Here is a 16,357-nt window from a genome sequence, read left to right as displayed (position 1 = left end):
TTCAAATAGTTCCTTCTTTATTTGTAGGACACATGTACGGACATATACATGTCGATGGCGAAGCTCTCCTGCTTTGCTTTGGTGCTTAAGTACAAACAGTGAATTTTACAGATGTATACATATGTATGTATACCAAAAGGTGCTTTATTGAGGATTCGACCATATCCATAGTATTGGTGTGATCTTATCCTTTTGTAAAAACATTTATAAAAAAAATTGCTTTGACTTGAGTCCAAATTAACTTCAGTTGAAGAGATGCCAATTTTTATTCGAGTAGCACAAGCAAAAGGTCGGATAAGTGTGATTAAATCAATAATCTCCTCTATTTGGGCAACAAATAGTTCAGCTTTTAGGTGAACACTATTATAAATTGTTGACTCACAATACACCATATATACACAATAATATTGAATGTTAGCTTATTAAAACCATTGATTGACTCATATAATCAAGAATGTAAAGAGTATCGAAAATAATGAAATTTTAAATGCCTTATTCTTGATTGAGGATGGGTGTTCCAACTTTTTCTTCTCTGTCAATAACGAAATTTATGTTATTGTAAATTCGATTACAAAGTTTGCAGTTGACTCATACTAGCAGTCTAATGCATTCACCTTGAATTTCACTTGTCAAGTAGCCTGTCACAAGAAGTGTCTCAGAATAACATTTGAATTTAATTGCGTTAGCATATGTTCTTATGTTTGTATGCATTTATTCGCTGTAAGGCAGTAGGGTCATCATTTCTGGGAGACTGTAGTGGGTTTGCCAATTCGTAAGTGTATATTTTACCCCTGGATGACACAGGTATGCGGCAGTGTGTGCACAATATTGTATTTCAGACATAATGACAGATATGGAACCTTCAAGCAAACTTAAATTCATATTAAATCTCACTTTCATTGTACTTCGATATTGATGTATGCGCCATTATGGATGGTCCTTTAGATGAAATTGTGTTTCCTTTGTTTGCCATTTAAATTGATTATGTACCTCCACACTGCAACCGACCTAGCGGCCTATAGCCCTATCAACCTAAACATGCACAGCACTTGCCTCACTAACTGCCGACTACTAAGAGCATAGTAATTGCAAATGGCATTGTGAAATAATAATTAGCTTGGTTGACTTCCGCAGCGTGTCAAAATGCGGCGTCGACATCCTGTTGACTGTTTGCGTGTGTGTGTATATATATGCTTAGTAATCTTCATTGTCATGTATGGGGATATACTTGTGCACGGGTGTTTCAGTGTGTGTATTATTTCAAATGAAACTGTTGGTAGCCCGAGGCATTTCACATGTATTACCATAAAGTTGTTTCTCTTGACGAAGTTTTGCTTCTTATGCCTTTATAAAAATAAATGTTATATGCATTTAATTTTAATTCCCAATACCTCCTGAGGTCCATTCTTGAGCTGGTGGTCAGTTATACCCACAATAACAATGCCTGACTTTTTACCATAATATTCTCAATTCATAATTTTGATTAAATTGCAATTAAATTGAGCCAAAATATTTGCTTTGTTGGATGCGATTGGAACTGACTGATAACCGTCCCTCTCTTCTAATATTACGAATGTATTCATTTCTATTAGTACGTGGACTTTCGAGTAACGCCACCGCTTGTCAGGGTTGCAAATTTTTTTATTCAAAAATTTTGGAATAAAAATTAAATGTTCAATTTTTAATGCTGATGTAGAAATTAAAAAATCGTAAACACGAAAAATTGTTAATTTCAAAAACAAATATTTTTTAACTCTTAACTATATGCTTGGGAATAAAATTTTGTCAGTTTCAATCAGGTATTTAGGACTAAAAATATATATTTAATAATTTAAATTTTTAATTTATAATAAAAATAAAATTTTTATCCGATTTGTGTGATTAATAAATAATTATTTTTCTTTTTTCCCGTTTTTTGTTGTTTAATCCGGTAATTGGGATTAAAAAATTTTTTACTTTGAGTCTCGTTTTTTTTTAATTTGTGTATACTCGTATTACTCAGCAAAGTTCACTAAACAGCCTATTAGTGAATTTGAATTTGAATTAATTCAAAATTACGCACACACGTGGTTTCGCGATAAAGCTGCACAACGGATATGAAATTATCTAAAAGCTATTAATAGGTGTTCTGTTTAATTAAGTCATAATTGTAGTATAATGAATATTTGAAACAATCCAAAATCCAAACAGCCTAGGTACAGCCAAGGCCCTTACAGCGGGAAATCGAACTGTTTGCCTCTGCGACGAACGATTTGTCAATGTGGGTGGTGTTATAGTTTTGCTTTAAAGTCTTCCAGTGCTTACATTGTTTCGATATCAATTAAAACTTTTCATAATGTAAAATTAACTCGCTTGTCGTTTGCAGAATGTTTTAATCAGCAAAATTCTGAACGAGCTTAGGTTAATGGCTGAGGATGAAGGCAGTTAAAGCGCGAGTGGTATTTTAACTCTTAACTAGATTAAAAACATCATTAAGTATCATTCTAATAGGTTCGCTAAGTGGCAAACCAAAAAAGCGGAGCATTTTTGACTTTAGTACCAGTACTATGCTTTGATTTCATTTCTTTTAGATGCCTGTTGTATTGCTCTAGTTGAAATATTTAAAATAGAAACGTACGAAGATAACTGTTGCGAATTTCAAACTAAAATTCCAACCACTTGCGCTAAAAAAATAGTTGAATGTGAAAGTTATAAAGTATGAATGAATGTTTGCTGCAAAAGAACCAAAAGTCGCCCAAGCAAGGAGACTTTCGGTTGAGTGTTTCCTTCCTGTTAGCTCTCCTGTCGTTCGCTTTGTGGGCGCGGAAATCTGAAGAGGTATACGATATTTGCACCCTGATAGATGATACCCCTTCTTCTGGCGTTCTATTATTTGCCATTATTGTCACTTGCAAAATAAGTTTTCTTATTGAAAATATGTATATTCAAGCAAACGATCGACTGGTCGATTCGTACTAATAAGTGGGCTTAAAAAGCCCGACGCTCATGATTATATCTTCCGGTTTCGTATTAAAGGCACTGATCCAATCGTTTGATTACCGCCCGCCGTGTTGAATAAAATGAATGAAAAATTCTCTATGTGCATATAAAAATGCACCAAAATATTATTGGATATCAAATGGCAATGTTTTTGTAATAGCGGAAAAGTTTGGCGGAGTAATGTTTCTGTCACCTCAGCTGATACTCTCTTGTCTTCGTTGCACATGAAATCGATCAATAGTAAATTTAAAAACCCGAAAGGCTTATGCTGTAAGAAGACACCGACGCAAACCCGTAGACCGAATCAGCTGACCTATCCTATGAAAGCGCAATGTAAATGAACACTCACCACCTGTACGTTAGGATATCCGCTAAAATTGGATTTTTCCCGTAGAAAAGAGTCAGCTGATTGCTCTCTTAAACACAGGGTTGTCAGTCTCGATATGTTGTAGTAATTAAAAAATAAACAAGAATATATTTGAAATAATCTTAAAATAACTCAAAATTAGTGTCGAATGCAATTATTTTTAAATAGGTAGACTATTTTTAATAATCGGATTTTAGTTTTGATGTTTTACATCATGAAAAATTATAACTTAAAAGCTTGATGTATGAAAAACAATGTTTACATATTGAGTAATGGCAATATTGGTCAAATGAAAACAAAAGAGAACAACTGACTTTTACGTTGCAGCTTCGGGTATAACTATTGGCAAATTTTGTTTAATACCATGGACAAGGATGAAATGATGCGAGACTCTTGAGAGCTGTCAAAACCCACATTTTTTATAACATTTGCCAATCATGCCACTGTCGAACGAAAATAGATTGGGTATTATAAAAAAAACTTGTGGATATTTTGCATATCGATATTATTTTTAGGTGCTCCGTCCCCGAGTAGGCCTATATAACGCATATACATCCCTATATACTTGTATTTATATTACAAAATTTTTAAAAAATCATACCTATAACATAAAAAAATACATATCATAATAAAAGATCATGGTTTTATAATAAACGTAAAATTTAGTTGCACGTTATTCAAAAGTATTTGTGTCGTTCCTTGAAATTTCGTTTCGCACTGCTTTTGTTAGCTATTTTTAGTAGGTTTATTTCTGGCATTCCGCCTTTTTTGACATCAGCTGTTCGAAATTCCCTGATTTTAATAATCAGGGAAAGGTAATAACAGAAAAATCAGCGAAAATGAGAGAGTCTCGCATCATGTCATCCTTGCCATGGATATCTATGTTTAATACGGACGGTAAGTACGGAAGGGCGGAACGTCGGTGAATTTATCCAGCATTAACGGTGTATGTTGCTACAACTTAACAGAGATACGGGCTTAGTGGCCATTCGATTGCTTTAGTCATTCAGTCTGGCCTTGATGTCACGTAAAATTTTCATATTCCGCGAATGAAATCAAATTTAATTTGCACGCACCCATCAAAAGTGATTAAATTGATGACGAAAAAATTGCAAATTTCATCAAAAGCCAACATCACGTGCATAGCAACAACAACTGCTTTACAGATAGGAGCAGAAAAGATTTTTTGGTCAAATATTTCTTTCGATTTTAAAATAGAGTAGAGGCTTTGATAGATCAATATAAGAAAATTTTAATCACTTCTAGAAAATATGGATTCCGTCGCCTCTTCGATTATACTGCTGTCCTTTATCCTCTCTACTATTTTGACAGTTTTACTTGCTCATTTAACAATTCAGTTAACACCTTAACGTTTGTTGTTCGGCTCAGAGATTAAACACTTTCGACGAAGGCAATGAAAGGTGAAGAAATAGAGCAAAACAATAACATATAATTTGGAGAATTAACGGACATTTAAATTATCATGCAGAATTATACAATATATACAGACAGTTGGGTTTTATATCTTCAGTAGGTACATAGGTACACATAATTTTATTCGACAAATCCAAGAGTTTTCAGGATTTACTGATCCTCCGAGGTGACAAGTTTATAAGAAGCTTTTCTTTTTGCCAGAACATGCTCAGTCATTTAGCACACGAGCCTGTGAGCAGAATTCCAGAACTCCAATCATTCGGTTGTGACGACTGTATTATAAACGTATGAAGGTATATGATTTAAAATTCAAAAATAGAAATATACTTCCATGAATTATTTACATAATAGCAAAGGTTGAAACTTTAAATTGTGTTAAATTTAACATTAAAAATTAATCAAAAATTGTCTATGTGCTATAAGTAAAATTAAATCACTCATTAAAGTAAATTAAATAACCAGTCCACGAAATGGCTCGCCTTAATTAAATAGAACAGACTCAACAGAAAGAAAACAAACAGGATGAGTAGCTCTCAAAAAATCGCTAACCCAAAATCACTGGCGCGTTCGGAAGCTGTGAGCAATGCCGCACAAACTTTTGGAATATCTTGAAAGTAATTAAAATCGACGCTTTCTCTTAATAAGCGCAAGATACGAAAGAAATTGCCAGTTATTCACTGCGTTCCGCATTCTCTCTGAAATCACTGTCAATTACGTTATTTTATTGTAAAGTTGGGTTGGATGTTTGAGTTAGCAATTTTGATGTGGTACTTATTTAGAGAACACCTAGTCTAAATTAGCACCGTTAGGTGTTAGTTGGGCAATATTAAAGAGTGTGACAAGTATTCATTGTTATCAAACGTTGCAAACCTTTAAAAATTTTCTTTGCTGTTCTCAGTAAGTTTTTTTTCCTGTTAAGGGGTTTAATTCGTTCGGTTCTTCTCATCTTCTGCACAGATTTGCGAATTTAAAGTGAACAAGGCCTACGCTATTGTTAGTTCCTCGATGAGTTTCTGGATACCTGGTTTCGTAATGGTCTTCATGTACTATCGCATTTATCAAGAGGCTGTACGACAGGAACGGCTTGTCTACAGGTAAGTTTTGAATCCCTAAAACCGGAAAGTATTTACTTACTTCGTATATTTTGGTTATACTTGTATGTTTTCAGTTACTCACTCCTTCTGTTGAATGTTAGATTTTATTTTTGGAATTGCTCTCTGTGTCCAATTGGATTAGCAAGTGATGCAATTTGACAATCAATCTGCTTATGACTTCGGTAATAGTTAAGTGGTTAATGTATTTAGATTCCTTCTTAAAAAATTGGTTTTGAATTTCGTATTATATACGAAAGATATAATGCTCTCTATCTTTTGTTTGTGTGTTGCTACAGAGTATAATAGTTTTGTTCACCTAACGGTTGTTTGTATCACCTAAAACTAATAAAGATAGATATAGGGTTATACATAAATAATTGATCAAGATGAAGAGACGAGTTGAAATCCGGGCTACCGTCTGTCCGTTCGTCCGTCCGTCTGTTCATGTAAGCTGTAACTTGAGTAAAAAATGAAATATCGTAATGAAAAAGTGCGATTGAGTTCGCAGATCGAAGTAATCGTACCGGAGCGACGCCCATAAACGCCATTAAACGAAAATCTATAAACTGCCATAACTAAGCATTTAATTAATATATACAACTGTTATTTAGCAAAGGGAAGCGCAGTAGTAAGCGGCACCTGTGGGCATGGTCCCGCCCTTTAAGAGGTTTAATGTACATATCTACCAAACCAGTCAAGCCATAATAATCAAATTCGCTTCGAACAAATCCCTTAAGCGCCAATACCAACATTGTAAAAATGGATGAAAATCCCGCCCACTCCCCACATAACCGTACTGTTAAAAACTACTAAAAGCGCGATATCAATAAATAAATGCGTCAAAAACATAAAATCTTACAACTGAGATCAAATGGGAGAGCTTTATAGGGGCCGGGGTAAAAATTAGACGATGGGCGTGGCTCGACTCACATTTAAGTGAAAGTTCATGTCTCAGAACCTACTCGACCAATATCGACTAAATGTGGTATGGGCTATTATCTTGCCATTTTTATACCCCAGTGTGAATATGGGCGAAATCGGACTACAACCACGCCTACTTCCTATATAATAGAATTTTAAATTCCATCTGATTCTTTCACTTTCCAGAATGCAAATCAAGCAACAATGAATGTATCAGGATAAAACATTCCCAAATAGTGCACTTAAAGTAGACCACCTTATGACGAAAAACTGTCAAAATCGAAGTACAACTGTTCAAGCACCCATATACCGAATATGTGCACCCCAGCGTTTATACAGCGAACATTTTATCGAAAACATCGGTCAATCTGTGAGACATGATATTGAAATTCGAAGCAAATCTTCTCTGATAACAGTATGCCTGTATGTTAAAATAGATTGAATCGGATGAAAGCTTCCCTTAGCGCCAGATACCTAATACAATGATTTTTGAACTTCCGAGTGACCTCATACCTGTTTTAATCATAACAGTGCATCTTTGTCGCTAAAATGGATAATATCGGGTGAAAACTTAGCCTATCCATATATTAAATTTAGCCTCTTCGATTAAGGTTATATCACATATTTACCGTTTAAGGATAATTTTAATTTAACTTTCGTTAACTTGATTAAAATATATTAATAAAATTAAGTGAGTATATGACCTTTAATATAATTTAATAAGATATGAAATTTGATTGTTATCCATTCACGTTTTCGTCGAATAATGAATGTTGAGTTCTTTCGCAACATAAATATTTCGCCGACTTTGATCCTTGCATGTTGCAAGAATGTTAAATGTTCAGCTGCACCCGAACTTAGCCATCCCTTACTTCTTTTTAAGTAGTTTTGAAGAGCCTTCTTCTTCTACTACTCATTAATGCTGGTGTGTTACCCTTTTTCTCCTCGTTTCAGATCCAAAGTTGCTGCTCTCCTTCTAGACAAACATTTGCAGATTAGCCAAATACCCAAGCCTCGACCGAGTATCCAAGTTGAACAGTCGACCATTACAACAATGCGCCGGGAGCGTAAGGCCGCACGTACGCTAGGAATAATAATGAGTGCTTTTCTACTCTGTTGGGCGCCATTTTTCTTATGGTAATTGAAAAAAAACTTAATTGTTTTAACTGTAATACAAACAAATATGTTCCTTTTCTCAAATTCGCTTAGGCCAAGCTTCAATATATGTGGAAATGATTTGGTATTTAAATTTTGTCAACACTTAATCAACAGAATTAATTTCCGTTATGAAAGATAGAATTTGGTAGAAACTATAATAGACCGAGAAATAGAATACATATGCATATATGGAAGTACCTTTGAATCTAAGTACATATATACTGCTATCCATATAATAATAATAATAATAAACCCAACGATTACCCTCCTCCCGCCCAACCGACGCGAGGGGCGCAATCCGCATACGTGCGGAATTAGCCGAGTCAGAAAAGGCAAGAGAGTTTTTTAAGTGTTGAGATCTAAAACTGCTCAGCTACAGAAACAAAAATTTCAACAGCTAAGATCTAAAGTTACAATATAATAAATTGTTACATTTTCATTTATTAAGAGAAAACAATAAAGTCTTTTTAATTTTGAAAAGTGAGTCAGATAAGTTAAATGTGCTGGAATGAGAATTAAAATCATGACATATACGGCGGAATGGCTCGTTTAGTTCAAAATTTGATCTACAGGATTTTAGCAGTAAAGGTCTAAACTGCCTCGAAAGGCGAACCGAGATATTAAATTTAATTTCAGACAGGAGAAAAGAACTGCAAACAGTTCCATTCAAAAGTTTCACTAAGAATATTATGCCAAGCATTTCCCTACGACTAGAAAGTGTAGGTAGATTTATAGGTTTTAAACGACTAGTGTATGGAGGTAGACTTACCCTAGCATCCCATCGGAAATGCGCTAAGGCGAAAAGTAAAAATTGTTTTTGAACCGACTCTAACTTGTCAGAATGGATTTGGTAGCTAGGGTTCCATACCACAGAGCCATATTCCAATATAGGCCTAACCAAAGTTGTATAAAGTGTTTTAGTAATATACGGATCTCTAAATTCTTTAGACCAACGTTTAACAAAACTGAGGACAGCTTTTGCTTTCAAGACCATGGTATCAATATGAAGACTGAAATTAAGCTTAGGGTCCATATTAACTCCCAAATCAATATAGTTTAAAACTTGCTCTAGAATATGGTGTTTTATTACATAAGAAGAGGGGTGCACAGATCTACGGGAGAAGAGGGGTGCACAGATCTACGGGATAGAAAGAAGAAAAAAGCAGAAAAGTTAAAATTCAAATTAAAAAAGTAATGTGTAATCTTGAGGAATATATGATATGCTGAATCTGGAACAAAAATAAGTTTTTTACTGTTTATTCTGCCCGAAAAAATTGTTTCATTGTTTTTCATAATTTAATCTTCTTGCATAATTCAAAAAATTTATGTAAATTTGTTAGTGCATTTGTGCTCTTCCTTTTTTTTATACAAAATTCAACAAATGTGATTTGTTTGTTATTTGTTCTCAGGTATTTAGCGTCCACACTTTGCTCCAGTTGCACCACACCGCGCATTGTTGTTGGTATACTCTTTTGGATCGGCTATTTCAATTCGGCTTTGAATCCCATCATTTATGCCTACTTCAATCGTGATTTTCGTGGAGCTTTCAAGAAAACACTGAAGGTAAGTCAGGAATTTCGAAGATTAGATCGCATTGTTAACATATGCGTATTTACATACAATTGTATTGTATATATTGTTGCCGCTTGTAAGCAACACTGGCACTTTTTAATAGAGAAATGCTTTTGAAGTCGAGCATTTCACTAAAAATATGGCAACATTCTTTAAATATATACTCTATTGAAGGTGATTTCATATGATTTTTGCTTTCTTGACGGAATGAACTAGCCGAAAAGACTTCATTTTATGACCACTGACATTTGAAAAGGACCGTGACTTTATAATATGTTGCACGAGACATAAGCACATGCCACAGTGATATAAGTTTGCATACTTGTGAAACTTCACAAGATTATCGTTCCACTAGTAAATCAAAGTTTTAAGTATAATTCTCCTCTGCGAATACAAAATAATTCGTTTAATTATTAGCGTTATAAGACATCTTAAGTTTTGATTGTAAGCTGTTCTAATAAGGAGAGATGATTTTAAGTTCAATATGTAGATCTCAGAAAAACGCTTGACTTTGAAAACGCTGGAGATGTATTTCTATGGCGTGGCTTCTAAAATCAGATTTTTTTAATATTTCATTCTTTTTATGAAATCGAAAGTGTTTACTGTCTTCTTTTAAACATAACAAACAAGTATACAATCATAAACGAAATTGGACATATTTATTGACACAAACTCCATCAATCATTATTAGTCGTACACAGATGTGTAGAAATTTGCATTTTTTTGTGTGCTCCTTTAAGGAAGTGTCGCGGAATTATAGAATTTCAATTGGGTAGATTACTCTGTCGCCTTTAAAGAAATTACAAATTTATTAAAAATTCAAACATCCCACAGACAGTTGTGCAATCTTTTTGAATCGAAGCTGTTAGCATTTACTTGATGATCATAGTCCTCTTGCTTACACATATTTGCGTTATCAAGACAAACAGCGATCAATGTTACTTGATTTTTTTTATATATTTAAAGACTTTCAGTGGCCTTGAGCCATAGCTGAAGCTGCACCTCATATTTAACGTGGATATGAGATTAAAACGATTGAAATTCCATTCTACATATGGCCAGTGCATGCTTATATACATACGTGCGTATGTACATATTTGCGACACAGTGGTTGGGAGCTCCAAGAAAAAGCAAAAGCAAAATACACTTCTGTGTGTGCAAGTAGATGCATAGAATAATTTAAAAAATATATCAAACAAAACATTAAGAAAATTATCAAGCTCATCAAAATTTTCCAACTCGCAGCTGGCATTCACATTTCTGATACGTTGCCTCTCACCATCCAAATGCTAGACACAACAACATTAATTACAAACAAAAGAATGGGTATGCAAACAATTCGAGACATTTTTAAAACATACAAATTTGTGTTGCATTTGAAAGAAGCCTTATTCAATATTTTCCAATATTCTAACGCACCTTTTGATCGACCTTTGTCTTCAAAATTTAATCCTCGTTTTTATCGTATTTATCGTAGACTTTATGTATATGACTTTCTTGTTTTGCATTGATTATTGTTGAGTACTGTTTGTATTCGTGACAATGCACACACAAACATATAACCGCACTCTCAACTTCACATATTTTCAGGCGAATAAGCTCGCACCATGCACCTGCCACACACTTACACGTACACAACCATATGCGCATGTTGGTGTACACAAATTGTTAAAAAATATGTTGTTGTGTTTATAAGCGAGTATAAGCTTTTCGCACAACGGCTTTGTACTTGTTTATTTTGTGTTATTATTCGATTTTTACACACTTTTCACAATTACATCTCTTATTACTGTGTGCATATGAGTATGCGTGGATCTGTGTACTTTGAATGGTTCAGCAAAACAATTAAAAAAATGTATATATGATATATATTGTATATTATATTGGATACAATGTCTGATGTCTGCTTAATATAAATAGATATATATGTAAATGTATAAATAACGGCAATTTAAGTTTGTTTGCCTATTCTGGTGGGTGCACGCATACACTGAGCGACAATTGAAAGTTTCCGGGCGCGAAGGTTAGTCCACGTGGAAGACCTTGTATTAGATTATATATTATTCACATTAATTTTGAAACTTCTTGAGGATTTTCTAAAATACACAATCAAAATGTGCATTTACTACTCGGAAATTGTGTAGAAACTGCGATCATGAGCATTCAAACGTCACTTGGCGTATGCGTTGCGTAAACGGTTGCATGCGGGAGAAACATATGAATCGTGAGGTGCAACAACCGACACTGCCTCAACTTTTGTCACGTAATGCCACTGTACGCTATAATATTGTATTATTTTTTCCAGTCCTGCTGCCCATATGACCTCATAAATTGTCGCGTCAGCGCGGGCGCTGACTTACCGCCATACATCAACTCCACCGCCTCCTCCGAAATACACATGAACATTATACGAACTCGTCAATACGCCACGTCGTCATCGAATCAGCTGCAACCGTTCTATCAGAACTAAAAATGTAATAAAGTTGAATAAATTGAACCAAAGAAGCAACCAAGGAAATTGAACTGAAAGGGACGAGGAAAGCAAAGTAAAAATGAACTCGGCAATTCCTACGATGAACGAAGCTGGCTACCAGGCCAAATTACTCCGCCAAACAAAAATAGCAACCAAAGGAGCTCGAAAATAAACAATAATATTAATAAAATAGTAATACATTTTAGGTGTATGTGCATGGATGTGTGTAGTTTGTTGTGAGAAATACTCGAAAGTAGGTAAAACACTTACATACCATACTTACCACCATCTCTGTAAAGTTTAGCTATTAAGAACCAAAAAAAATTAAGTAGAAAGCAAAACAAAATAGAAAATATCAATATAACATAATAATAGCAAAAATAAAAGAAAATGAATAAGCGAGTATTAGGTGTTGTATTTGTAGTAATAAATATTAATTAATATTTTCATCGGCAGGTTAATGTAGTTACAGTGAGTTTACGAGAATAAGAGACAACAGTTTAAAACTATAAAACATCGTGACAATCCCACAGAATTGAAAAAGCCTTGAAAAACTTGGAAAAAATAAGTTAAGCAAATTCTTGAATGATGGCATACACATTAATCTCTGTGTGTATCTAGTAATTAAGTAATTAACAATTGTATGTAACAAATAATACTGAACTTTGCAAGTACAATTTACACCAGCGCGACTACTTACCTACATATTTCCAGTATACAAGAGGAGTAGAATGGTTGGAGAATCAATAGTACCTCATTGATTATCGTTAACACTCTTGAAGACGTTTGAGAAGATAGTATCTTATTTCGATAGAATAGTTTGTTATATTGCTCATCTCGTCTGGTTTAGACGGTTTCCTAAAATCCTTTCACGCGCGTTTCTTCGAGTGACTTTACGGCTTAACCATCATTGAGAGATGAGTAAGTGTGAAATACAACCTATAATGTTCTGTTATAAGAGTGACTTTGAAAGAATCTCAAGTATTTTAGTCGCGAAGTCAAATGTCTTTAGTCTGCTAATAATTCATTACAGTTTAATTCATTCAAATGAGCGCCAGACCTCTTTGGCGTTAAGTAAAATATTTATGGCGTTGTTGCTTAAGGGCTGGGTATAGTTTTACCCGATTTCATTCATTTTCGCACCGTTGCTTTAAGGTATTAGGTCAGTCTAAAGACCTAGAAAGTTAAAATTACAAGTGAATGCTGAAGCTGACAGAACCAAACGCATTGACACTGTAACGGGTTGAACAAGGAAATTTTTTCAGTATTTTACCAATTGAAAGTTTAAACAATTACGATATCCATACTGTGACGACGTGAGTATACAAGTAGGTAGACACCTGCCACTCAATGCGTTGCTGATCATTTTGATATATCTAAACAACCGTTAGGTAACAAAACCTTTGTACTTTGGGCAACATGTTACAAGAGTATGAATAGATAAATAATATCGAATAATTGTATGTAGGAATGCGCTGGTAAACATATCCTTTGCTATTAAATGATAAAAATAACTTGAGCAAGAAAAATAAATATAAGTAAGAATAAGTAAAGAAAAGTTTTGCACTTTGAAATTTGTAGTAAAACCGATATATAAATATAAATGCCCCAACTCAATATATGTAAGTACATACCTTCATACATACACATATGCACTCACGCAAACATAATTTTCTACATGAATGCTTGCAGTAGTATCAAATAACCGCTGATAGCGTCCCCGCAATGCTGCTTTCTTAGAAAATACTTTACAACTAGTGGGACCAACTAGTCAGCAGATTGGCAACTGCTATAAGTACTTTTATGAGTGTGATTTCGGTAAGAAGCATACCAGTCTAAGACTATTTAAAATAATAGACAAAACTATTTCTAGTTCTAGACAGGAATGTGTATAAATTGAACATTGTGTACTATATACTTATGTTTAATATTATAAACCGGCAAGTTAATTGACCAGAGTAAAACCTTTTGATGCTGGTGAAATAATTAATGAAATGTTTCCAATATATGTTTCAATGATATAATTAACACATAACGATTATAAAGATCCGACAACACCTTTAACGTTTATTGTATCGTCGCATCGGATACGATTTTGTCAAGAAGTTCGAATAATGCATCACGAAGAAAACGAAAATGATCGAACAAATTTCAAAAAGTTGCGCTTTCATTCAATAATTTAGAGAATTATCTCTTTGCTTTGCACACACTAGATCTCTCTCAAAGTCGTACGGAGATTACAGATTGAAGAAGAAACTGCATAACAACATTATGAAAATGCTTAAACAACTAGTGTAGTCTATCAATGATAAAAAAATTAATACAAGTAAGGAAGATAATAAGTTCGTGTGCAGCCGACCACTAGATGATCTCGTAACATGCAAAAAAATAGCGTGCCAAAAAAAATGTTATACTCTCGTTAATAGGCGGGCGAATATTGCGATTGCACTTATTTTCGGTATGTATTAAATACGTATTAAGTTATACATGGTGTAGTTATCCTATATACTATACATGACAATGTTCCGATTCCACCCATCTACAGTTATCGATACAATATGGATATGATCACTGTACTCTGTTTGTCACGAAGTTTGTCTGTCTGACTGTATATACGTGAACTAGTCCCTAAGTTTTTTGTAATATCGATTTAAAATTTTACACACGTTCTTTTCCTTACCAAGAAGCTGCTCAATTGTCGGAACGCCGATATCGTACCATTATAGGATATACTTAGCTGCCATACAAACCGATCAATCAAAACCAAGTTTTTTTTATGGAAAACTTTCTAATATAACAAGATATCTGAATGTTATTTTAGCCTCGGTGCAGCCGAAGCTAACGTTTTTTCTTGTTATATATTGTCTGGATTAATTTCAGGTGATACCAACAACCGTTAGTTGATCAAAACTATTACACTGTGCAATTTGTTGCGAGAGTATAAAAAAGAACAAGGTTCTACTGTTGTTTGCGCACATTGCTCGACACTTATATTTGTACCTTTGTTTATTATAGTTCACTGGTATATTATCTACTGTTACGTTCTCACAACAATCTTCAAAAAACGTATGTACATACTTATGTACGTTTGCATACGTGTTTAGCTGTGTAGAAATTTAATCTAAGTAACTGCGATGCTGTTGCAAAAATACTTAAAATAAATATCACCTGCGCGGTCGAGGGAGCTGAGGGTTGTCAATGTAAAGGTTTAAATAAAGACTACAAAACGAAATGCTAGAGCTAAAAAATATTGACAATAACAAAAAAACATTTCGAAGAACAAGTCAACATACGTACGAGTACGTCTTACTACCACAAAAACACTTTTTAAAACAAAAACAAAAAATTAAACAAAAGTTTGGTTAAATAAAAACATGAAAGTGTTGGGCTTGTTGTTGGAGCTTTTATTTGAGAGAAAACAATAAATACACGAAATAAATGAATAAATGTATCAAACAGTCCATAACTAAGCAAACTCGCATAAATACACACATTTGCAAATACATACCAAACGTTCACATTGTTCATTTGTAAAATGAGTTTGGACAATCTGATGGAACAATAAGCAGGAACCACCCATTAAGCATCAGCTATGATCTTTAAGCCTGTTGATGGCAATTTATGTTTCACAATTTAAGAAACATTCTCCAATATATTATGTAATATTTGTAATCATGTATGTATATGTAGGCATAGCATGTTAGTGAGCTTAAAGTGAAACAAATTTTTGTTATAAATCGGAAATTGTTTTGAATTTTTTAGTTGACTGTGACGTCGAAAGCATATATTTTTAATTTTCGTTTTCGTTTTAACAAATTGTTATTTTCAGTAAGTCCCGTACTACCAGAACTGAGAAAACTGTGTACCCTGAACAGGGTATATTAAGTTTGCCGCGAAGTTTGTAACACCCAAATGGAAACAACGTAGACCCTATAAAATATATACATAAATGGTCAGCATGATGAGCTGAATTGATTTAGACATGTCCGTCTGTCCGTCCATTCGTCTGTATATACGTAAAATAGTCCCACAGTTTTTAAGCTATCGATCTGAAATTTCACACCTGTCCTTTCCTCACTAAGAAGCTGCTCATTTGTCGGGACGTTATCGGATCACTATAGCATATAGCTGCCATACAAACTGATCGTTCGGAATAAATTGCTCGTATGGAAACCTCTTTCATTTGACGAGGTATCTTCACGAAATTAGATCGGAACCAAGTTATTGTAAAGAATCCTTTGTATTTGTGAAGGGTATTATAGCTTCGGTGCAACTGAAGCTAACGTTTTTTCTTGTTTTGTTATTGAAGAGATCACATTTTTAAGTAGATCACAAAACTCTCATGTGTATTATCTTTAC

At 34.0% G+C, this 16,357-nt stretch overlaps 1 protein-coding gene across 2 annotated transcripts in view; it reads left to right on the top strand.

Moving 5' to 3' along the window:
* The window catches only part of Octbeta1R (Octopamine beta1 receptor), a 49,639-nt gene extending 33,887 nt beyond the window's left edge, over positions 1-15,752 (top strand). For both annotated transcript variants that reach the window (XM_070106132.1, XM_014232684.3), the window contains exons 5-8: positions 5,738-5,874; positions 7,750-7,932; positions 9,363-9,516; positions 11,831-15,752. In XM_070106132.1, the coding sequence (XP_069962233.1) occupies positions 5,738-5,874; positions 7,750-7,932; positions 9,363-9,516; positions 11,831-11,995 (639 nt within the window). In that variant the 3' untranslated portion in view covers positions 11,996-15,752. The remainder of the gene's footprint in view (positions 1-5,737; positions 5,875-7,749; positions 7,933-9,362; positions 9,517-11,830) is intronic.
* The last annotated feature ends 605 nt before the right edge of the window (positions 15,753-16,357 follow it).

The sequence above is a fragment of the Bactrocera oleae genome, chromosome 2, assembly GCF_042242935.1.
Source record: "Bactrocera oleae isolate idBacOlea1 chromosome 2, idBacOlea1, whole genome shotgun sequence".
Taxonomy (NCBI): domain Eukaryota; kingdom Metazoa; phylum Arthropoda; class Insecta; order Diptera; family Tephritidae; genus Bactrocera; species Bactrocera oleae.
The sequence above is the reverse complement of the archived record's forward strand: the minus strand, read 5'-3'. Positions and strand labels throughout refer to the sequence as shown.